This window comes from Primulina tabacum, chromosome 16 (assembly GCF_025594145.1).
Source record: "Primulina tabacum isolate GXHZ01 chromosome 16, ASM2559414v2, whole genome shotgun sequence".
NCBI classification, from domain to species: domain Eukaryota; kingdom Viridiplantae; phylum Streptophyta; class Magnoliopsida; order Lamiales; family Gesneriaceae; genus Primulina; species Primulina tabacum.
In genome coordinates, this window is record NC_134565.1 from 33,382,028 (window position 1) to 33,406,335 (window position 24,308).

At 32.7% G+C, this 24,308-nt stretch overlaps 4 protein-coding genes across 6 annotated transcripts; 1 reads left to right on the top strand and 3 right to left on the bottom strand.

Annotated features, from left to right (window-relative positions):
* Positions 1 to 2,586: 2,586 nt before the first annotated feature.
* On the bottom strand, positions 2,587 to 3,691 carry LOC142529501 (zinc finger protein ZAT5-like). Its single transcript, XM_075635054.1, has one exon. It carries the CDS (start codon positions 3,551 to 3,553, stop codon positions 2,768 to 2,770), a length of 786 nt encoding a protein of 261 aa, XP_075491169.1. The 5' UTR covers positions 3,554 to 3,691; the 3' UTR covers positions 2,587 to 2,767.
* Positions 3,692 to 8,189: 4,498 nt separating this feature from the next.
* On the bottom strand, positions 8,190 to 10,195 carry LOC142529394 (carbonic anhydrase Nec1-like). The gene is made up of 7 exons (XM_075634922.1): positions 10,050 to 10,195; positions 9,585 to 9,796; positions 9,403 to 9,509; positions 9,182 to 9,299; positions 8,935 to 9,102; positions 8,652 to 8,705; positions 8,190 to 8,340 (listed from the first exon to the last, which is right to left on the bottom strand). The coding sequence occupies exons 1-7, from the start codon at positions 10,123 to 10,125 to the stop codon at positions 8,254 to 8,256; spliced, it is 822 nt and encodes a 273-aa protein (XP_075491037.1). The 5' UTR covers positions 10,126 to 10,195; the 3' UTR covers positions 8,190 to 8,253.
* A 5,497-nt stretch (positions 10,196 to 15,692) lies between these two features.
* Positions 15,693 to 18,688, top strand: LOC142529667 (putative pectate lyase 12). Of its 3 annotated transcripts, XM_075635266.1 has the most exons (5): positions 15,693 to 16,045; positions 16,778 to 17,441; positions 17,535 to 17,684; positions 17,804 to 18,006; positions 18,419 to 18,688. In XM_075635266.1, the coding sequence occupies exons 1-5, from the start codon at positions 15,906 to 15,908 to the stop codon at positions 18,609 to 18,611; spliced, it is 1,350 nt and encodes a 449-aa protein (XP_075491381.1). In that variant the 5' UTR covers positions 15,693 to 15,905; the 3' UTR covers positions 18,612 to 18,688. The 3 variants fall into 3 exon arrangements, with proteins under 3 accessions (XP_075491381.1, XP_075491380.1, XP_075491379.1); XM_075635265.1 differs by having other exon boundaries at positions 15,694 to 16,037; positions 16,770 to 17,684; XM_075635264.1 differs by having other exon boundaries at positions 15,695 to 16,045; positions 16,778 to 17,684.
* Positions 18,689 to 20,261: 1,573 nt separating this feature from the next.
* LOC142529689 (ACT domain-containing protein ACR10-like) lies at positions 20,262 to 23,324 on the bottom strand. Its single transcript, XM_075635295.1, has 6 exons — positions 22,952 to 23,324; positions 22,292 to 22,510; positions 21,617 to 21,722; positions 21,151 to 21,469; positions 20,676 to 20,960; positions 20,262 to 20,588 (listed from the first exon to the last, which is right to left on the bottom strand). Exons 1-6 carry the CDS (start codon positions 23,103 to 23,105, stop codon positions 20,451 to 20,453), a joined length of 1,221 nt encoding a protein of 406 aa, XP_075491410.1. The 5' UTR covers positions 23,106 to 23,324; the 3' UTR covers positions 20,262 to 20,450.
* Between the last annotated feature and the right edge of the window lie 984 nt (positions 23,325 to 24,308).

Genomic DNA, 24,308 nt, shown 5'->3' on the forward strand with positions numbered 1-24,308 from the left:
CATTTATTTTTAAACGAAATTTACACTCTATTTTTTTTTTTTTTTATTTATCTTTTTTCAGCAATTAATAAATTCTAAAATAAAATAAAATTTACACGCTTGTTCAAAAAATTTTATTTTCTTCAATTTTTTTAGTAATTTTTCTGTGAGATGGTCTCGTGAATATATATTTTTTAGATGGATATACTTTTAAAATAAATCGATCCTGTCAATTTTCGGAGTGAAAAACATTTTTTTTATGATTCAGATAAGATAAAAGACATTTCACAAAATTGATTGTGAAACAACCTCATAAAAATTTTGTGGCAATATTTATTTTTAAATTGAATAAATTAATATCCGTGAAAATAACGCAAGTAATAAGCTAATAATGAATTTCAAAACAACAAAAACTTGTCATTCAATATGCCAAATCGAAACCCAATACTCGTGCTTCCTGCCACAGAAACAGGAACAGGAACCGGACCAGGAACCACCTTCCAGGAATCGTCTGCATGGTTGAATATAGCAAGTTTACGCTCGTTTTTTCCTTCCATGCAACACAGCTCCTTTCCTAGTAATGCATGCGCCGATGGTGAAACTTGACCTACCTCCCATAACTCAGAGCTTCCCCTCAAAGCCACAGGTAAAACATCCCCACCTTCGGCGCCGGAAACTATCACAGTCCACTTGTCAGTATCGAGATCATAAGTCTCAGAAGACAAGAGAGAGTCTCCATTCTACCCACATAGACCAAGCCATTAACCTCAGCACGAGCAAAGTCGTCGTACCGCGCTACATGCATGCAAGTTAATCGGCTCCGGCTGCAAGAGTTAGAACTTGTCATGGATGATCCAAAAAATTTGACCTCTCGCTGATGGAGGAAGTTTAAATTCTGCTGAAAGGAAATAAACCTTGAATCTCGCAATTGCTCGCACAAATTAATCATATCCGATCTACGCATTCGGAAGCATAACAAATCAGTCAGATTTCGTTCGATAAGTAAAATCATTACAGCAAAAGCATTACCAAATTCAAACAAGAAAGGATTAGTATCACAAAATCAGACATAACTGACAGCGAAAATCATCCCAAAAAAGTAAAACAAAACAGATGATTGATCGATTATACTATTAAAAACACATAGAAATTGCTACAAATATAATGTCGCAACAAAAACATCAGACAGTTCAATAATTTACAATTAAATGAACTAAAATCAGAGGGAAAAAACAAAAAAATAAATGATGAAAATTTACCTTGGAATTTGCAAAGTTTTGACGAAGCAGAAGGTGGAAGCGAAGAGCGTTAATTAGATCAAAGGATAGGAAGACTCGCAAATTGGAACGCTTTTGGAGGATGCTTCATTCGTGGAATTATTAAATAATAAATTAGATTAAGCATGTACGAGCTAGTGTAATAGCTTAGTGTTTGATTAGCGATCAAAATTTTATTTTTTGTATAAATATTTTATTTGATGATTATGTTTAAAGGTTATTGAGTTATTCTGAGATTTAATCAATGCATACCTAAATAATGACCACGAATTTCGACATCATTAAAATAAATAAATAGATTTTATATGTTTAAAATTCCAGTGAAATGGAAGAAAATGTGGAAGGACAAGTGGCAAACTATATATCAGGCTTAAGGATAGGTATTTTGTGAGACAGCGTCACGAATCTTTATTTGTGAGATGAGTCAACCCTACCGATACATAATAAAAAGTAATATTCTTAGCATAAAAAGTAATACTTTTTCATGGATGACCCAAATAAGTACAATCCGTGAGACCGTCTCACATAGTTTTTTCAAACAGAGAATTTCAAATATTTTAGAAACTTTTTCAAAAGTAAATCATTTTTGCTATGGATTAAAATCTGATAAACTTAAATTTTGTGGGCATCTCTCCGGGAGGGACACTTGGGTTGCATTTGAATTTGATATGGTGAAAGATTTGATAAAGAGATTTTTATTATTGAAATTACATAACTTAATATGTGATGAACATAAATCCACTTGAATATTTTTCATTCAAGCAATACAATTTTTTTGAAATCTATACATTTAAAATATATTATCTCAAATTCATCTATCAATGACGACTTTTTTCACACGTAGAGTCGTGTTTTGTCAAATAACATTTTAAGATTGTTCACGAAAAAGTTGTAATTTGGCAACGTGACGTCTTCACGGGACCAACAAAATATGAAAAGCAAAAACTTGTGTGAGACGGTCTCACGGGTTGTATTTTGTGAGACAGATCTCTTATTTGAGTCATCCATGAAAAAATAATTTTTATGCTAAGAGTATTACTTTTTATTGTGAATATCGGTAGGGTTGACCCATCTCACAGATAAAGATTCGTGAGAACATCTCACAAGATACCTACTCAATACGAAAATGTGGCTAGGGACTTTTGCAGAATACAGACTTGACAAAAGTTTTTCTCTTTGCCTATATTAAAAGTTAAAACAAAGCTAAAAAACATACAAAATCGAAAAAAGATTTATACAAGCAAATAGCTTGAGTCAATATTTCTTAAATTTAATATTAATTAATAACTGACAATAAATTTAATCATTAATTAGCCATAGTATACGTGATTTAGTACATATGAAATGAACTAATCATAAATTCCTTCTATTTTCCAACTTTTGAAGACACAAAAGAATAAAGTTTTCGATCTAATTATAATGAATGTAAATCGACAGACTATATGAACAACGAATACACAATTTCGTTGCTAAAATTCACTCATCAAAGAATTGAAGAACAAATCTAGTACTCAGTAATGGCAATCAATCAAAGAAGAGGTGGAGAAGACGATGACTTCTTCTTTCGTAGCGAAAGGAAACTTCGACTGATCCGCGCGATCATCTTCCTGGGCTGGAAGATTAAGGTCTAAAGACAAAAGATTCCTCGGCGGCCTTTTGACTTCTTGAGATTCGCCGTGGCCACCACTTGCCGCCGCATGCGGCGGAGGAATCTGCCTGTGCCGGCGCATGTGGCCGCCTAACGCCTGACCGGAGGCGAATTCAGCTCCACACAATGAACATTCATGGACCCTATATTTGCTTTGAGGAGGAGAAGTGCTGTCGAACGCTGGATTTGAGAATGGAAGCGAAAGAGTTGATTCTTGCTTGTTTCTTGACAATGGCGGCTTCTCTTCTAAGGAAAGCATTGGTTTATTATTTGGTTTTTTGTGGCTTGATCTGTGGCCTCCCAAAGCCTGGAATGAAGGGAAACTTTTGTTACAAGTCTTGCACTGGTAGAGCTCCACCGTGCCCGTATGCACCGCCACCCGGGGCTGCGATGATATTCGGGATTCTCCTCCGGATAAGAGAATCAAGCAGTCAGCCATGTATTCCTCCTCCTCCTCCGCACTACTCGGCGTGAACTCGCCTGAATTATCAGAACAGCTGGAGAGTTCGACACTCATTGTTCCACCGCCTCCGAGCTCGGCCGTGCTATATAAGCTAGCGGCCGATATGGTCAATGCGAGCGGGGAGGAGGGCCTCGGCCGCTTGCTGCGTTTCCCCTTTATCATAATCATTTCTCGGTCAACTTGCATGATTCTAGCAGTGCGCGCTTTTACTTCCTTTCTTCTTTTGAGTTTCCCTTATGGGAAATCACTGAATCTGAGGATTAGGAGGAAATTTAATTGCTATAATGTGTAGAATTGAAGGATCTTGAGGCTGAATTTCGGCTACAAGTTTGTTCTAAAGTAGAAAACCACAATATGGAGGATATGTACACTGTACACATCAATAGAACATGTCGAAGATGTTTCTTCATTAAGTTTTTATTATTTTAAAAACGATATCACTGGTCAATTTTGTGAGACAGATCTTCGAATTCGACTCAACTGATAAAAAATATATTTTTTATGTCAAAATATTACTTTTCATGGTAAGTATAAATCAGATCAACAGATCTCATATATATAAAAACATAAAACTGTCTTATAAGATATGTATTTTTGAAAAAAAAAATATTGGTGTAGAACATATAAGATAAGTTAGGTTGATTGTAAGTCAATCAAATAGAGCACCATCGTTATCAAAATTGATTTTTTTTTAAAAAAAAATTATCGTTTCATAGCTCATTAGGCGTTTCACGAGCTTGTTATTGTTATTATTATATATATTAACATATTGAATATACCATACAATAATATATCGATTTAGTGTTGCATTAATTAAAATGAATGAAATTACAATATATATAATTGTTCTGTCATTAAAAATTAATTCAATTTTAATTCATACTTTAACATCTATTTTTTACCTGATTTTGAATAAAATATTTATATTGCCGAGTTATTATGATATATATGCAATATAATACGACAAAAACTTGTGTGAGACCGGGTCGTATTTATGTGAGACGTATCTCATATTTGGATTATCTACGAAAAAGTATTATTTTTTATGCTAAGAGTTTTACATTTTATTGTGAATATCGATAGGGTTGACCCATCTCACAGATAAAAATTCGTGAGACCGTCTCACAAGAGACATACTCATATAATATAACACAGAATATGACATTAATTTTCCTTAAAAAAACTTTAAAATGGGAAAATGAAAAAGAATTGGTTGGATAGGAAGCAAAGGGATTGCTTACTTTTTGGATGACTATTGGATTCCTTGTGGAAGATTAGAGTGAAAGGCTGGCACCGCAGAATTTGCGCTACCTTCACCACCCCACTACTTATTCATCTTCGGTTTTTTTTTCCTACCTATATATTTTATTCAAATTAGGTCTTCTGTGATATATCTTCGCAAATTTATATTTGATAGACTGTATCACACATCTATATATATGAGACGAATCGATTTGATCTTATACAAACAATGAAAATCAATAAATTTAACATAAAAAATTAATATTTTCTCATGGATCTAGTCGAATCGGATATCTATACACAAAATTGACTCATAAACGACCTTATAAAAGTTTTTGAGTTTTATTTATACATTAGTTATTCATATTTTAATTTACACCTTCGGTCTAGCAATCTGTATACAATGAATTCGGGCCTATATAAAATGTAAATATATCTCGAGAATAATCTTTCATGATTTGGATCTGTTTTCTCGGTTAATTTTAGGGTAATATAGCTTGAGTTTGTATTTAATGAATGTATAATTTAAATGTTTTTTTTTTTCCGAAAAATGATAAGTACATGAATTCATAATTTTAACTTGTAAGAATAATAAACAGCCACTTCAATTTTTTGTTGTTTATTTATTAAAAAAATACCCTATTTATGAATTTTAAGACGAATAAACAAAAAGAATATATTTTATAGGACCAGATAATTTTAGTAAGAGTAAGTATCTTGTGAGACGGCGTCACGAATTTTTATCTGTGAGATGGGTCAACCCTACCGATATTCACAATAAAAAGGAATACTCTTAACATAAAAAGTAATATTTTTTCATGGATGACCCAAATAAGAGATTTGATCCACGAAATTGATCTGTGAGACCGTCTCACTAGAGTTTTTGTATTTTAATAATACAATTAGTTAATCTTAAAATTAAAATAAACATGGAATTGTCTCAGGCACCTAAAATGTCAGTAGAGTTGACTTTAAATCATTATTATGAAGAAAAAAAATTAATAATACGATAATGATATTATTAGTGATAATAAATTGTCGGATAAAATATAATTCAATCGAATCCCATGCCGGCCACGTTTCGCAATAATGCTGAAAACTATAATTTCTAATAATCGGAAAAAACATTCTACGTGCACTCCCCAAGACTAACGCAAACTACATATCTTTCAATTTCCCATTTTAGTCTAATTTTTCATAAGAGTGCTCACGTTGTCAGTATATTAACTTGGAAAAATGACCACAATTTTATATATATATATATATATATATATTAATATATATTAAATAACGAACTAAAATTGAATTTCGATAACATAAAAAACCTAAAATATATATATTATATGTATATAGAATCAACATGTCAATTTTTTTCTAAAAACAATTTGTCCAAATGATTTATTTAATTAATTTGTTTAGGAGCCAACTACATCGAAGTCCACAATATTATTTAGTAGATGTGAGATTCTCTAACAAAGGACATGTTCGCGTAGTTGTTTTCCATTACTTTTGGACAATATTTCGTGACAATATATTTAATTAGTAATAATATATACGGAGAATGAGATTTCCATGAAGTTAATTGTAATAATATTAAATATTATTAAACTATTTAGAATGATTTATTTTTAAACTACGAATTTTTAAATAAAACGCAAACTGTATGTGCTTTGAGTATAGGGTTTAGAGCGGAGGACATGTAATTGCACATCTTACGTATATTTTACAAGTATACATTACATTACTTGGAGACACCACAACGCAACACATTTAATTCTTTTCTTTTTCATAAAACAAAGAATATAAATATTTATTTCATCAATCAAAAATTTATAGTTGGACAAATATTTATAAAAAAAATTATAAAAGCATTTTTTACAAATTTTTTTTAAGAGTTGTTTTTAAGAATAAATATGTTTTGCAATTTATTTTGATGGGAATAATTTAATCAAACATCAAATAATTACAACTCGACGTAGAATTTAAATTTTTAACACTTAATTTCAAAAACTTTATGTTGCATTTGAATGACGAATTTGAAACTGGAGATTTAAAATGTAATAGTTTGTTTGGAAAAAATCTAATTGACAAATAATTTCATATATCAATTGGTTATTTTTTGAATTATTTAGATGTATTTCAAATTCACCCCCGAATGTGGACTGATTCGAATCTCTTTAATTAGTCCAAACGCAACCTAATAGTTTACTTAAATTCCTTGTCTTAATCCATTACAAACTTAAATACAAAAGATTTGAATATCCTAATCGACCATACTCAAGCAAAAATAATTTCGTATATAATCTAATTAAATTAAAATTGTATTTTGATTGATGTAATTGGAGTTAAGAATTTCAAATCCATAATAACAATTTTACTTGTATTTAGATAATTACAAAAACTTCTATGAGACGGTCTCATAGGTTAATTGTGTAAAACAGATATCTGAAACAACCTGATCCATGAAAAAAATATCATTTTTCACGACATATATGGAACCTAGTCGATCCGTCTCACAAGAGAACTACTATTGGGTAAATCAATTCCCAACTATTTATTTTTCGAGACATCATAGTGGATTTCAAATACATCTCAATATAGAGCTTATTTCAAATTTTCAAATTTTTCATTCAAATACTCGATCAAATGCAAATATTTCGATCCGAATGTAATCAAATATTTGCAAACTCCATCAAGCAGAGAAAAAAATCTACTTTCCTAATCTTCAAATCAAATTTCTACTTTTTCGAGATTAAATTTATGGTTGAATGCAAACATGTTTAATAATTAATAATTCATATATAAATAAATTAAATATATATCAATATTCTAACATTTAAAAAATTAGTAAATATATATGAACTAACAAAAAAAAAATAGAAATCTATAAAAGAAGCTAGATTTTTTTTAATTGATAAATAAATTTATAGATAAAAAGTGTATACAAATACAATGCACATACTTGGGAGAGAACAAAAATTGCAAACTGTGTGTACGCCAGGCTCAGGGGATTCCAAGAAGGACAATTGGGATAGGATGGATGACCAAGATTTGTCAATGCATATATAGGACCCACTTTTTTTTTTGAAATTGTATGTGTGGCAAGATCTTATCCGTTGAAATTGAAGTGAGGGTAGTGCCCACATAGGTAGGATCTCATTAACCTGGTTTTTGATGGGGGCCTCGATGAACCCGGATGCTTCTTTTGGGCCAGAAGCGGTGGGCTGGGCTTGGAGAAACCAATGGATGTTCTGGGTCTAGCCTCTATTGGTGGTGGGCTGAATCAACCAACTGGATTAAAAAAAATCCACTGAAAAGGGAGGATTATTTGACCTCCCTGAGAATACGAAATGTCCTTCTAAGGTTCGTCTTAATTGTTTATTTTTAGATCTTCATTAAAACGAAAATCCCAACTTAATTTTACAATAACAATATTAATAAATAAATTCGGAAGATTTAATTAATTACAGTTTTTGCACATTATAATGAATGAGAGTAAATTCAAATATATATATATATATATATGTGTGTGTGTGTGTGTGTGTGTGTGAACAATAATAAGAAGAATAAGTTGTTGAGGTATTGAAAAATGCATCAGATATTCAAAAGTTTCACCCAAATATAAACCTTCATAATTCATATAATCAGTTGTTTGTATTTAACAATGGCAAGTAAAGTTCTACGTCTCGACTATTGCGCTCTTGCAACGGCCTGGCGTTTTCCTCCGCATGCTGTCGATAAAACAAATGACAATCAGGTCACTTCACTATATTACAAAAATATACACACACTGAAGAACAAGGAGTGAGATAAAGGTATTTTATTCGGTTGATCGGTTCGAGTCGTATTAAAGATATGACACCCACGGTTGATCTGATGAGACATGTTTTGTTACATTACTGTTATCAACATTACTATTAGTCATATGTTGAAATATAGATCATTTGATCCAAGTATTACCCTAAATGTCGTTTTGAAAAAGAAAAATTATGTCTACTTAAAAAGGAATATATAAATGTGACATCTGTATTTGAAAACTCACATCATGCACAGCATCTCTAAGCAACTTCACTTGATCCCTTGAAACAGTTTTCACCTGAAATTTAGTTTTCATTTATAGAATTGAATTAGACCCACTAATTTTAATTAATATATACAAAGTTTGAATATATATATATATATATATATATATATCTATTTCACCTGAAATTTGGTTTTCATTTATAGAATTGAATTAGACCCACTAATTTTAATTAATATATACAAAGTTTGAATATATATAAATAGACACACACACACGCACATATCAACTTGTTTTATATTACCTTTCTATTGATTGTCCAAATAACTCCTTGTGTACATGGCGGAATAGTGAGTGATCCAATATATCTGAAAAACCTTCTACTCTGTGTACTAATATCGTTTGGATCAATTGTACCCAAGTCCCTCGTTGCATTCTTCTTATCCATCATCGAGGATATATCTGTCATCAACTGTAAATATTTTTCATATTTTTTTAAAAAAATATGAAACTATAATTAATAATTTTAATATTAAAATTACTGTAATTACCCTGGAGATAAATTGATCGGCTCTGCCAATCTTGTACAAGACACCAACAACAGCAATCTTATAATTTTCAACGTCTGGGTTTGTGTTTAGGTGTACCAAGTGCAACTCCATGTCGTAACTGTCGGAGAATTTAGCCATTAAACTCATTCTTATTCGACTAAATATTATGTATATTGCGTACTCGGTATTTAAACATCGTTCTGTACGAGGGAATACGTTACCTTCTACCGTTGACGGTGTGTTCGGAGGGAGAATGCCAGTGGGCATATCGGAGACGATAGTCGTCCCCGTTAATCGACGTCCATCCACCATCACCAATCCATTCAATCTGCCAATCAAACAATATGATTTGACAATACGTATCATGAAATTTGAGTGTTAAATAATGAATTAATGATCTTACTTGTACATCATGACCTCTATTCTTGATTATTGCATGTGCAGCCTCGTAATTCTTCTTCTCTGGCTTTAAAATTATTTGAACCCTTTCACTCGACAAGTCTATCGGAGATTGCATGGTTCCATTGCTGCATGCACCCCATTCTTGCTTGATTTGTCCCCATTTCGTTGGACCCTTTTCGCCATCTTTTGAGTAATCGAACTCTCGTTCATCATCTAATTAGTTTCCAAATGATAATATATATGTTCTTTGGCTTTAAAATAATTATTCATTCTTACATCCAAACATTATAACTGCCTCCTTTTTTAAATTTCAAAACAAAATACATTATTTAGAGCAGTCGAATTTAATAAAATATTTGCATCCGTAGATTTTACGAAATACACGGATGATAAAATATGTTTATTACCAACGAAACTTAATAGCGAAATAACCAACAAAATAAATAAAAGTTTGTTGATCACATACCTACTTCTTGAGCATTGACAGATTTTGCTCCAGACAGTATTAAGAATACGAGAATATTGCAGTAGATGGCCTTCATTTTTTGCTCTATTTCTCGATTATGATCTCACCTATATATATACATAAACATATATATATATATACATAACCATATATATATATATACATATACATATATATATATATATATGTATATATAATCAAAACTACAGCTTTGTTTATATAATAATGAACTTTCCTGCAAGTTTCTTGATTGGTGGGTTCACGGGTCCCGTGTGAACATGAAGTTAATTAATTTTTTAAAAGATACAACTATTTTAGCAAATAACACAAATATTATTATATTATAACTGGCAGATTGCGAGCAACTGGACAAATCTTAAGCACTGACTGACCAAATGCGAGGACGAAGATTATTTGAATTAAATATTTGAAGTGTAGGTGAGAAAAATAAGAATAAAAAATCACAAAATTTTATCGATTTTCTGCGGAAACAAATTAATGTATATTTTAAAAAATTTATATATATATTAAAGAATAAATGTAAAGATAAATTATAAGATTAATAATAAAAAAGCAAATAACGAGACAATTAAGCCAAAAAAAAGTTTACTCGCCTATTGAAATACGAGTATTTGATGTAAGTAGGCGAGTAATTTTTTTATTTTTATTTTTTCTTTATTCGCTTTTTCTTTTTCCTGCCTACCTCCATGACTGGCGTCCACGAACAATGATTAAATAAACAATAAATTAAATAATTATTATTGATATTTTGTCAAAAATATAATATTACGCTTTGATACAAATAATAATAATAATAATAATAATAAATAAATAAATAAATAAAAAAGTGTCAGCCTCGCACCGCCTTCTTCCAGGCGGGCTCCCTCCCTGTCTCCAACACAATACGACAAGAACCTAGGAGACTGGAGAGAACACATTTAACAATTTGGCCATGAAGTGGAATCAATCTTTGTAAAGTTCCATCATAAATAAAGGAAATAAGCGTCGAATTAGTTCCATAATTTGTCGTTACTTTTATTTGTAAAAGTGTGAATTTTGGTCATCTAATTTTGTTTTTATTGGCTTTTAAGAGTTTATGTGACATCCACAAATACTAATGTAGTAACGAGAAATATTGATATGATACTGAATAACTATTAACGTGCCAAACATCATCAGGTGTAATAACATCGAAATCCATAAAAAAACAAAGTTAGATGACAAATTAACGGTTGAGTTTAAGCTAACCTAAGTTAAGGTTGATTGATCAAATGATTCATGTTTCGTCATATTAGTTCTATCAACTTTAAAATTACTCATTTATTAAAATATGAACGATTGGATACACAAACGAAAAGTAATATCATTCACGACGAAAATTCAACGTTAACAAGTTAAATCATGAAAATAGAAAACATTACAACCACAACATTAAAAAAATCAACAAATCCTGCAATGGATTTGATTAGAAAGATGTAAGTGGTAGCTAACAAGAAAGTCGTAGATTAGAATTTGAAAAAAAAAAAAAGATATAATTATTTTTCTAGGAATATAAATCCTTCTATTTACATTCTCGTAAAAAAAAATTCTAATATTACTCCAGAAAACCACTTTCAATATGGTTTTGTCAATTAGCCGTAACCATTTCATCCCGAAAATGATTATTATAAATATATTACTTTGCTTATAATATATCATTTTAATTAAAGTAGTCTTTGTTCTTGTAAATTAGACAAACAGATTTTTTTAATTAAAAATACATAAATGATGTGGGAGCAAAAGTTTTCTCATAAAATTTATAAAAATCTAGATTAAATATCTCTCGACTTTTAAACCCTATAAAACTCTTTAAAAATCATTAATTTTCTCACATGCAAAACATCCGACTAAATATAGGAGAGGTGTAGGCTTGAACTTTGAGTCCATTTTAAAGCAAATACACCCCCCCGAAGTGTGGGTTTGAACTTTGAATTCTCTGAGATGGAGTTGAGGTCCAGCCCATATCAGTCTATAGCCCACTGAGCATAGGCCCAACTACGTAATTCGGTGTTAATGAAAAGGAATGTCTGACAAAGCTCCTTTTAAAATTTTAAAATATAGGAAAACCTCGTTATTTTTGTAGATGAACTACTGGTTAATGCTTATGAATTTGATTTTTCTACTGTTTTTTATCAATATTTTCTCCGACGAATTTATCACATGTGATCTACGAAGGGTTCTGTCGATGCTACCTATGGGGGCAGTGCCCCCACAAGATCTAGGCCGTTGATTTTAAAAAATTTGATAGACCCTGCATATGAATTGGTGGACCCCACATATATGTGGTTAAATTTGGGCCTTTGATCTTCTCATGGGACAGTACCCCATGAGGTAGGGTGAAATATTCCTCTACGGAGTATAATTTACTTGATTACATTGATTTTCATGTGGGTTTCATCATCTCAAAAAAAAAAAAAAAAAATTTACTGTGTGTGTTAACTGTTAAGTCAGGCGTGGCAAGAAATTTTTAAAATGGGTGGAGTCTCCCACTATGATTAAAGACTAGGTCTTTTGTGAGATGATCTCACGAATCTTAATCTGTGAGACGGGTCAGCGCTACCGATATTCACAATAAAAAGTAATACTCTTAGCGTAAAAAATAATACTTTTTCATGGATGACCCAAATAAAATATTCGTCTCACAAAATACAATCCATGAGATCGTCTCATATAAATTTTTATCATAATTAAAAGGTTCAATAATGAGGACCCTACGTTTGAAATACAGTAAAAAAAATGGACCCATGTTCTGCACAAATTCAGGCGTCCACCACTAATTATTTTTTTGTTTCATTTTCTTGAAAAAATCCATATTCGAGAATCGAGGACGTTGAAAACGTATACGATAAAGCGATCTGTCTAAGAAAATGTGCAGCCAATTTCAAAGATACATGCCCCACAATTTTTATTTTTATTTTTTTTATGTCTAAACTCATAACCATTGGGAGCGAAAGGATCTTCTTTGTGGTAAAATATGAATCTTTCGGCGATGATTGATGTAATATAATGAAACAAAGTATAAATGAAATCAAATTTGAAATGAAACAAGAATATAAATGGAATATTATGTCTATTTTTATTTTAGTGATTGATATCAGAAAATTAAAACAGAGATGTAATGAAATTATTTTTAATTATCGAATAATTTCTTAATTAAAATTTTCGTCCAAAATGGATGGAATGAGTATTTTCATGAATATGAGAATTATCACATTGGAATGATGTCATGCCAAACATGAGTATAAGAAATGAGATATGAACGTTTATTTCATTTTTACTTCATTCTTTTATATCAAACGTGCACTTAGATTATCTAAATAAACAATAGATCACTACCATAACCGTATGTTGAACCCAAATATGTTAGTCTATGTTACACCGAGTGTGTTTTTCTCTCTATTTCAATTTCATTTGTTTTCATTTTTTTTATGGAAGTGGACTTATATGTTGATGATCCAATGACTAACATTTGACCACGTCATAAGAGATAAATACTCAAACTGTAGCATTGAACAATTCATCCCTTATAATCCATATAAATACTCCAAGTCGATTTGGATGTCGAAGTGTATATAAATACTATGTTAAATATGACATCTTAAAAGTCAAAAAAAAATTTTAAAAAAAATTTAACATTTTGTGTTTAATAGTGAAATTGATTTTTATTAAAAACAAACTTTTAACATTTTGTGTATAATGGTGAAATTGATTTTTATTTTTTAATTTTGGAAAACAAAATGGAACCCAGACTTTAGAATTCAAGTTTTTTGGCTTTAATTTTTTAAAGAATTTATACATCCAAATATTCTGAATTTTTTAAAGAAGGCTAGTCGAGCTTGAAGTGATACTTTCTGAAAGAAATAATCAGCCTAATAAAAGGAAAATTCTGCAGTAATATCTATTGGAAAAAAAAAAAACAATATTTTAGATAATCTACGTATCTAGTCTATCGATTTTGATAATTAATTTCTGCTGTAATTATTTTTAAAAGCCTTGAAACGACTGAGTGATAATACTATCAAGAAAATATAAGGGAAATAATTGATTTATTAAGTCGTTGAAGTGTTAAAAAGTATGATATATCCAAAACGTAGTAAAGTAAAGTGATATAAAAAAGAAAAGTATCGCACTTTTTACTACTTTTATGGAATATTTATTTATTTTTTTATCGCAAAAACGTCACAATCCAGAAATTATTTTATTTCTTATTTGACATATCTACCCAAATGATACATGCAACACAAGAATTCATGACAGACTGTAAATAAATATGGTTAGGATTAAACGTTTATTAATAAGATAAAATCTATAGTTGTTAGTCAAGATATAACTTTATTTTTTTTTTATATTTGTGACAGCCTAGAGTTCATCTACTTGGGTGCTAATGGATCGGACTGTTAGGCCAATGAGTACGGGGATGTGCGTATCTATCTGCTGGTAATGTCTCATATCCCTTATAGATCAATTTTACTATTTCCCTACCATCTGCATGTCCCCAACAGATATATTATTACCCGTTAAGATCTGATGTCACTCTTTTACGGCCCACTTAGATAATCAGATCAAGCGGCGTAATGTCAGCAGTTTGACACACGAGAACTTTTCAAGAATTGACTCATCTCAGAACTACTCTAACTCATGCATGTTTAACCCAACAAATATCTTATATGATTTTAATTATAAAAAATTTTAAAATGAGACATTGAAATAGTTTCTTAAGTAGCAATTTTTATCGTATACGTGATATCATAATCTATATTCGTAAAATTGATCGGGTTCGACCCATATTCAGAGTAAAAAATAATATTTTTGACTAATACTATATGTTATTTAAATATTTTTTACAAAATTTCATGATATTATATTATCAGAAAATTAAATATTTGAAATTATATTTTTAAAAACGGCCAGATTAATAAATTAAAGCTTAATATAGGGCCGCATTAACCCTGCAAGTGGAGCTAATCACGGAAACAAAATTGCTTTAGTGCCATTATATTGACCAACATTATCGAAAAGCAACTGAGTCGATTAACAATCCTTAGGCGCAGAGCACAGCCATCATTCATATCTTGCAACCTTTTATCAAAATATTTTAAAACTGAACCAAACGATACAGCTCAATTACGGTTCAAATTATGGACATCACTTATCATCATCAACAAAAATATATACTAATACACATACACATGAAGTGAAAAAGACCTAGTTATTTGAAAAAAATAAAATAAAATTTTCCCGTGAAAGTTTAACCTTTTTGGCTTGCAATTTAAGAAATGTTCTACTCGATTTCGCCTGCGATTTTTGCTTAGTCATGTTCATATTTACAATAATAAATAATACTTTTAGCATTAATTTTTCTTCATACGTGACTTAAATTGAATATCGATATCAGAAAATTGACTTATAAGATTATCGCTCGTGTGTTTTTGTGTTCGAGTAGATTTCTAATCTAAGGGAAAAAATAATTTGTCCTAAGAATTGACCAAGTTTGGTATCTGTTTCTTCTTCTCTTGTGTTGATGATATGACATCATATACTGTTATCTTAAAATAAAACATTTCACATCAGATAGACCACATTGGGCCTATGAGAAGGAAGTGCAGATAAATTAACTGTTACCAACGATATTAACCTGACAAAAGATTGTAGAATGCAACTACAAATATACTGCCCAGTTAATATATGTACTCAGAGCAAGCGTTGAACTGTTCAACATGTTCGAACTTCTAAGAAACTGAGAAACACCGACTTCCTTCTTCTCCTCACATCCCACTATCGCACTGATCTGAAGCCACAGTTGCAGTGTTTAGTGGAATGGAAGTGCTGAAAAGTAGCTGCTGCATTGTGTTTGTATTCCTTGTGGGTGCATTTTATTGCCAGGTTTCAGCATTGCTCAATCTCACTCTCCCTGGTCAGCACCCGGACCCTGAATCTGTGGCTCAAGATGTTTACAGGCAAGAACTTGCTTCTGGGTTTGGGCTTCTTTTTAAATTTTTCGTGTAGGTTTCAGTTTTAAGTTTCCCCGGTGTCACTTTTCCTCTTCATTTGGCTGTAAAAACTTTAGTTCAACACTGAAAGTGTTTGTTTACAGTGTTCTACGGCAATGTGCCTGTTTAGGATGATAGTTCCAGTATCACATCAGTGAAACTCGCATTTTCTGAAAATTTGTGAATTTTTTGTTCTTTCAAGGTGTCTGAACCATTTTTGGGTTATCCAACTCTGTATAACACAAAATATGAGCAGCAGACTTGTGGGATATTTTTATCTTTCTTTGTCTCCACAGTGTTTTACTTATTTGGCTGTTTTAAGCAAAGTTATGAAGATATACAGTCAGTCATCACCTTAAGTTAAGGAGATTAAAATTTATTGTTATTGCACTTAAAATCTTCAACTAAATTCTTGTTGGCGCACGCCCCACGAGAACAAGTTTTTTCTTCTTGATCTGTGTGGTCTTCCATGTCAGACATCTTCTGTGTGTTTGGATCTGTACACTTGCTTGAATTCGTGTATACTTTTAAGCTAAAGTGTGGTCTTCCATCAACTTTTCAGTTTTCTGTTGCATGCCATGGAATCCTATGCGTGTAGTCTTTCATAAATTGACTACTGACAAGTAAATATAAATGTTTACTCTTATTTATATCTTATATTGGACACTGAAAGGATTTTCTTGACATTAAGTCCTACAGAAGAGTTAATGCATCTATGTCAAGAAGACAAATGCTATCCTACACCGACAGTGAGCAGTCATCCACTTGCTTCACAGGCAATCCCATGGATGACTGCTGGCGTTGCGACCCCAACTGGCAACTCAACCGTCAAAGGCTTGCAGATTGCGCCATTGGGTTCGGTCAATATGCCCTTGGTGGCAAAGGGGGACGTTACTATGTCGTGACAGATTCATCAGACCACGATGCGGTCAACCCAAAGCCGGGAACCCTTCGCTATGCGGTCATTCAAACCGAACCTCTGTGGATTGTTTTTCCCACCAATATGCTCATTCATCTCTCCCAAGAGCTGATTTTCAACTCCTACAAGACTCTAGACGGCCGGGGAGCAAACGTGCATATAACCGGGGGCGGATGCATCACATTGCAATATATAAACAATGTCATCATTCATAATATACACATACACCATTGCTACCAATCGGGGGAGACGAATGTTAGGTCGAGCCCAACACACTATGGGTGGCGTACACTGTCAGACGGTGATGGGATCTCAATATTTGGATCAAGGGACATTTGGATCGATCATTGCTCGTTGTCAAATTGTAAAGACGGCTTGATTGATGCAATCATGGGATCCACTTCAATCACCATATCTAACAGCATTTTTTCTCACCATAACAAGGTGATGTTATTAGGCCACAATGACAATTACTTGCCTGATTCTGGGATGCAAGTGACCATAGCTTTTAACCATTTTGGTAAAAAACTAATCCAGAGGATGCCAAGGTGTAGAAGGGGATACATACATGTAGTAAACAACGACTTCACGAGGTGGGAAATGTATGCGATTGGAGGGAGTGCGAGTCCTACTATCAATAGCCAAGGAAACCGCTACATCGCCTCTTTCGATAACGATGCAAAGGAGGTAATATAACTGTCTTTTGCTTTATGAAAAACATCACTTCAAATTGGAAGAGCTGTTTACATTTTCTAATGAAACTTTTCACAGGATTACATATTCTGTTGAACTAATTTGTGTTGTAGGTTACAAAACGGTTGGATACTTCGGATGAAGAATGGATGAATTGGAATTGGAGGAGTGAAGGAGATATAATGGTGAATGGAGCATTCTTTGTGGCGTCAGGACAAGATGTTGGAGTGAAATATGAAAAGGCTTATAGTGTGGAGCCAAAATCAGCTGCTGATATTGACTTGCTCACGCTCAACGCGGGTGTCCTTCGGAGCAGGTCATTTTACTTGTTCTTTCTAACTTTCTTCTCTTTTCCCTGTCTTGCTTTTGCTCTTTTTCTTAAAGAACTGTCGCAAATTTTGTTTGCTTCTCAGATAAAATGCAAAGAGAATCCTATATACAATCTTACAAACATTTACAAATTTTGAACTAGAACCAGATTATCTCCGCAGATAATACACATTGGTTGGCTTTAAAACCACTTTTCATGCTTTGGATCCATGAGGCAACTCGCGCGAGCAAGTCTTGCTTGCCATGGGAGAAATCAATTGTACCACCTTGAAAACATTATCAATTTGTCCATAAGACGAGCCATGTTTCCTTACATCCTTTACTAAGGGAGCACACATAACATAGTAACAGAGTCATCGTTCAAAATGTTATACCTAACTTGGTTCTTCTATCAGCAGGGGTAACAAACTGGTTAAGTGGACAGGAGATGGTTCTGGAGCTGATATTGATTCAAATTCCGACGGGTTTGACGACTATGATGACTACTCGGGGAGCAAGAAGCCTTACACTAATACCTCTATCCTGGCCACTTTTCTAACGATCTTGGCGATCTTTTTATTTCTACATGACACTACAACTTCCCTAGTATAGTGGAAGCCATGTAATGACTATGGGAGAAGCCTTAGTATGGTTTCCTTCCTGCATTTTAGTTGTGATATTTAGCTTTACTAATTTGAAGAAAATTTTCTAGAACAAACCCAAAAAATCAAATTGAAGAAGAATGAATTTGGGATCTGGTAGTCACGGGCGCAAACCTTTCAAGTTCATGTACTATCTTTGCCAATCAATTCTGCCCCTAAAAGTAAATCACTAAACAGAGCCTCGATTTAATGGGAAAAATATTCATATTTCATACATGTTATGGAACAAAATATTAAACTCTCAAAACGCACTTAGATCACCTCAGCTGGCTCTACCGCTGTTGAACTGATAAATCTAGAAATTTGTCCACAAAAATGGAAGTAGCAATGAAACTGGAGCGGCTGAAATATCGAATGAGATAAGACTATTTAAGTGAAACGATACATAGTTGAGACTTTCATATTGTTACATCCGAAGAGACCAAGATTGAAACACAAGCCATTTCAAGAAAAATATTTCTAACAATCAATAAATGTTTTGTTCATCATATCTACTGCTGAATCCATGAACTGGTTAGTTAGTGTTAAACGCGTCTTTTATGGTTTTTCACTTTGTTTTTATTATTTGCTATGTTACTCTTCTCAAGATATTTTTTACTCATTTCAGCTCTTAAAACACACTTGCCAAACAGGCATCATATGTTCCATCAGACCATCACATACCTTATTCTAAGGTAGATCGTGTTCTAAATCTTCTGTTTGTTGTCTGATTACTACCAAAAATGTATATTTACAGTATTGTATTATATGATTGTTGAATGATAATCACTTGATGAAATCTAATATATGGAACTCTTTTTTCCCTTTTTGGGTTCCAGTGACTTTAGAGAAGATGCAATCAACAGGTTCGTGTACTTTTTACACTTTTTCGTCACGATTTTGTCATACTACTGCCCTATAACCTTATCAATTACTAATGCAAGCATAATCTATGAGCACTTCGATTGTTCGGGCTTCCGTGATGGTACATTCAGTTGGTAATAGTTGATATCTGATTGATCGCCGTGCGTTTCAACCTGCTTTTTGCCTTCTGTATATTGCGGTGATGATGTTTTGAATGATTTGAGAGTGCTACGGGAAGAAACATTATCGAGCCCAAACCCAGCAGAGAAACAGAAACCCCAGAGCATAATCTATATGGTCTAACAAAGAGGGCTCAAAGTACTGACGGAGGAGTAAAAGGTGGGGTGTGGTTTGATATATTTTCAAATGGCAATACTTATGGCTATATGTCCGTTGAGCATATCAGCAGCAAGTGACCCCAAGTGGTACCAAGAGATTGGTGTGGTTTGATATATTTTTAAATTTGAACTCGATTAGTATTGAATTTCAAGTTAGAGCTCGACTCGTGAAAATATCAATTTACTCGAACAGCTCAAAATCAAAAAGTTCGAAAGTGTTAGAAACATAATTTTAAAGTTTAAATTTTTATGTATATGGGCAAAAATATCCTCGAATTATATATCATTTTAAAATATAATATATAATTACTAGTGCAGCTCGAAATCATTAAAACTCGAGGGAAGTGAAGAATCGAGGGACCAGGGATATACACCAAAGTTCCTTGTAACTGATGGATACGTTTTCAAGACATCCATCATTCAGCAAAAGATACGGTATTATTCATTCGAAACCTCAAGAAAGAAGGGAACCTTTTCATCTCCCGATTACAGAGTCACTCAGCTTAAACTAGGACGTAGATCATACAAAAGCTAAGATCTTTGATTTAAAACGGTGAACATTAGCATATCTTGGAAAAAAATATTTACATTTTGCAGCTCTGGTTGTATTATTCCCAACTCATCAGCATCTTCCAAACAGTTTCTTCTATCTGTTTCTTCGAAACAGAAACATGGTCCCCTTCATCAAGTAGAACTCGGTAGACTTCCCATTCGCGGTCGCTAATCATATACCTCCCTATTTCAGCCTTAAAAACAGAAGAACTTCACGTGTTTAACATGTAATAGATTATTTTGCATGGTAATGTATTGAAGAAAGGATGAAGGGAAGTTACCGAAAATATAGGTTGATCAAGCATCTTTAGAGCAAGAGTTATGTCGTAAAAAACCAGGGGGCGACCCTTGCCAGATAACTCGACTGGATTAGCAATTACTAGCTCAGTGTCAGGGCCACGGCTGATCAATGATACTCTGAGAGGTCTACTAAGTTCTATTTCAAGACGAGATTGCAATGCCTTGTGTTTGCTTGGGTCGATTATCTTCTTGCCATCGGATTGCATGAGGAATAAGTCCAGCTCACATTCTGTTTTCCCTTCCATAGTGAATCGACCATAAGATACCTGGTATTCATAACAAAAAGATGGCCGCCTCAAACAAAAAGGTAAAAAATCGATCGTTTGATCCATGATTTATTTTAGAACTTCAAAGTCACCTCCTCCCAAGATCAATTCTCACAACTTCCTGAATCCTCCCTTGTAATTAGCTGTTAAATAACTGGTTAATGGAAATTTAGACAAGAAACTTGAGTACCTGAATATTATAATCCTTCAAAGTTCGCATAACGTCGTATAACAGGCCTTTATGATCCTGGCAAACTATTTGGACAAGCGTAAGAGAAGGACTCAACAAGTTATCAAACGTAATTGATGGGCACTTGAAAGATGCAGCATTGCTCGAATGTTCCTCAAGTGTTTCAAGAGTAGGATCCGAAAGAAACGAGGGTCCCTGAGAGCATGCGGTAATTTCAGAACCCACCATTTCTATGTCACAACTTATCATGGCATCCCCAAGAACAGCTCCTAAATAGTCTCGGGTATCGTCCTTTCTCTTCTTTGTATGTAGAAGTTCCCTAAAAAGATCATTATTAATAGGAAAGAAAGTTTTTTAGCAGAAGACGTTCATCAAATTCAACACAAGCAACAAAAGTCAGAGAAGTATACAGATGCAATCGGAAAAAAACTACACGCTTGGTGAAAAAAGTGAAAATAATGCAAACCTCGTGTCAGTTATGAAGAACAGGTCCATCACTCTCCCATCTGGAGTTGTTGACACTTTTACTTTCTTAATCGTCAGCTCGAGCTCACAAAGAACCTTAGTAACATCTGCCAAAAAATATGTCTAAATTTTCACATATGAATCGAACACAAGTGTTCTTCTCAATCAAGACACTTCACTGGTTCATAGAACCAGGGGACTAAATTGTACACATGAATACATCAAACAAGTGGAGAGGATTACGCCTCGAGATCTCTTTTTCCAGACGATTTAAGAAATCAAAATGTGATGTCAATAGAACCAATTATACTAGAAAAAACTCTCAACGATAAAAGCCGAAAGAATGAAAGTAGCAACAAAGAACCAAGAATCTTGGTTTCTATTGGCATGACCTCTCCCAGTGAAAAAAGAGATTATTAGTTTGAATCTTCCATTTCACAGTTACAAAAAACTACCAACAAGAAGACTTGCAGCACATCTACACTATATTTCAAATAAGAGACCTCCCATGGGCTGCCAAATGATCTCGAGTTTAGAATTGATTTTTATACTTGTATAATTGTCTAAATCTCGATAATGACATGAATTTTCCTGTCTTTTTCTCAAATTTTAATCTTCCTGAGCTAGCTAACATCATATAGTAATTCATGCGGAGAGTTTATGGAATAGAACTTACCATGCAAAAGGCCTCTTCTGTCATAGCAACAGAACTTCAAGAGAAAAACATCAGGAGGCTTCCGAGGTTGCGAATCAGACGTGTAAAACAAAATTCCAGAAACTGAAGAACAAGATGGGCATGCCCCCATCAATCTGCTCTTCAACAAATCCCATTTGGTACTACCCTTGCTTACCACCCACAACACTATATAGCACCATTTTCCATCAGTAGATACATCTGAAACGAACACTCACAACATCAGACAATTCCCACCATGCAACACATCCCAAAGAATCTCATAGAAAACACTGCTTTGAGACCGAACAGGGGACGAGGGATCGTCCCCATCCAGAATAAAAAAAAGTAAAAATTTCATGTGTCATTCATTATAAAATCCACAGTCAAATGCAGGCAAAAGATTTTCGGGTTGGCTGTGAACCTGCGCACCACAGGTCTATCATCCAAAATCCAAAGAATTTCAAGTTCAGCCCAAAACAATAAACATAGACATAAAACATGCAGAAAAATTCTCAAGAACCCAGAATTGAACTCCTAAAGCAAGGCAGCGCGTAGTATCTATCATAAACCTGTGCACAAATATGTATTCTGAAAGAACAAAAAGCGTAAAATTTGCACACATGAAATCATATGGTCTTGCTTTTAAACTGAAACACGTACCGATCCTCACGACAGTGAGTCCAAAGAAGAGAATTATGCGGCAAATATCGCAACCCAGTCCAGTTTTATCCGGACAATTAACAGTAATCACACTGGGCTTTCCTTCTTGCTCCGACTGTTTGATCATAACCACATCGTCATACAATATGCCCATCTCCCCTGTCTCTCTTTCACCTCTTCTTCTTCAAATTCTGTCAAAAAGATTGAATCTTTGTGTATATGCAAACAAAAACAATTTGGGTTGACACTGCATTTTCAAGTTTCAAGCACAAAATGGAACTTTGCCCCAGTATATCCAGAGATTTCCTTCGTTACTCGTAAAAACAAAGTGGGCCTCTCTCCTCACCAAGTCCTTTGTAGCTGTTAGCTGTTTTTATACATTTATTTATCTTTGTACAGCAACAGGTCTGAAAGTGAAGTACTGAATAAATAAATATGCTGCCCTTTATTTATATATAAATTTCAACTTATTTTTTCCTAAAAAAATATATGAATTTTTTTAAAAAATAAATTGATTTTAATGGAAAAGTTTTATATCTGTTAAATACACTTATAATAAAGTTGGTGAGAAGGTGGGGTGTTATAATATTTGGTGAATCTACATCTCGGGAAAATCGTGTGAATATAGAGAATGATTATGGTTATCTCGAAATTTATTTTCTACGAGCTCTGGGTTGAATCATATATTATTTTTTATTGTAAATATGAAAAAATCGTGTAACAGATCTTCTATTTGGTTATCTATTAAAAAATATTATTTTTTATTGTAAATATGGATAAAATTGACTCGTCTCACGAATAAAGATTCATGAGACCGTCTCACAAAAAATCTATAATATCTCTTTTGTATGTTTCGATAATCAAAAGTAATTTTTTTTAAAAAAATTACGTGTATCTTTTTTCTAATTTGATGATTTTTATTTTAATTTTAAAAAATGTTTGGAAAAAAAATATGAAAATAGACTTTGTTATTATTATTTCCAGAAAAAACAAAAACCACGTAGATTTTTATGAAAGAAATGGAAAATTCATTGATTAAAGCCTAAAGTGGATTTTATCGTAGATAAATCGATCACATTTATTTTTTTGTTTCAAAACATGTCAAGAATGCTCTGGTGACCTCGACCCCACGTAAAAAATTCAAATATTTTAAACCGTAATGTATTTTGAAATATTTTGTTGCACATATATTTATTTCGATATTGTTACTCTATAATGAAATTAGTCTTTCAAATGCAACCTCTAAAATAAAAAAGATAAATAGCACTATGATACAACTTTAGACATTTTAATTTCATAACATAATGATTCATTTGTTTTTATTTTGAATATGATCTCGAAAATTGTATAATACAAA

Bases quoted from the DNA above. Each gene is read 5' to 3' on its own strand.
- LOC142529501 (XM_075635054.1), bottom strand. From the start codon at position 3,553: ATGCAAGTTGACCGAGAAATGATTATGATAAAGGGGAAACGCAGCAAG.
- LOC142529394 (XM_075634922.1), bottom strand. From the start codon at position 10,125: ATGAAGGCCATCTACTGCAATATTCTCGTATTCTTAATACTGTCTGGA. The intron at 9,300-9,402 runs GTAACGTATTCC...ATTCTCCGACAG, and splicing joins CACACCGTCAACGGTAGAAG to TTACGACATGGAGTTGCACT. The intron at 8,706-8,934 runs GTAATATAAAAC...ACTAAATTTCAG, and splicing joins TTTGGACAATCAATAGAAAG to GTGAAAACTGTTTCAAGGGA.
- LOC142529667 (XM_075635265.1), top strand. From the start codon at position 15,906: ATGGAAGTGCTGAAAAGTAGCTGCTGCATTGTGTTTGTATTCCTTGTG. The intron at 16,038-16,769 runs GTTTACAGGCAA...CTTGACATTAAG, and splicing joins CTGAATCTGTGGCTCAAGAT to TCCTACAGAAGAGTTAATGC. The intron at 18,007-18,418 runs GTCATTTTACTT...TTCTATCAGCAG, and splicing joins GCGGGTGTCCTTCGGAGCAG to GGGTAACAAACTGGTTAAGT.
- LOC142529689 (XM_075635295.1), bottom strand. From the start codon at position 23,105: ATGGGCATATTGTATGACGATGTGGTTATGATCAAACAGTCGGAGCAA. The intron at 21,723-22,291 runs GTAAGTTCTATT...ATTTTTTGGCAG, and splicing joins CAGAAGAGGCCTTTTGCATG to ATGTTACTAAGGTTCTTTGT. The intron at 20,961-21,150 runs GTACTCAAGTTT...TATGAATACCAG, and splicing joins TGAAGGATTATAATATTCAG to GTATCTTATGGTCGATTCAC.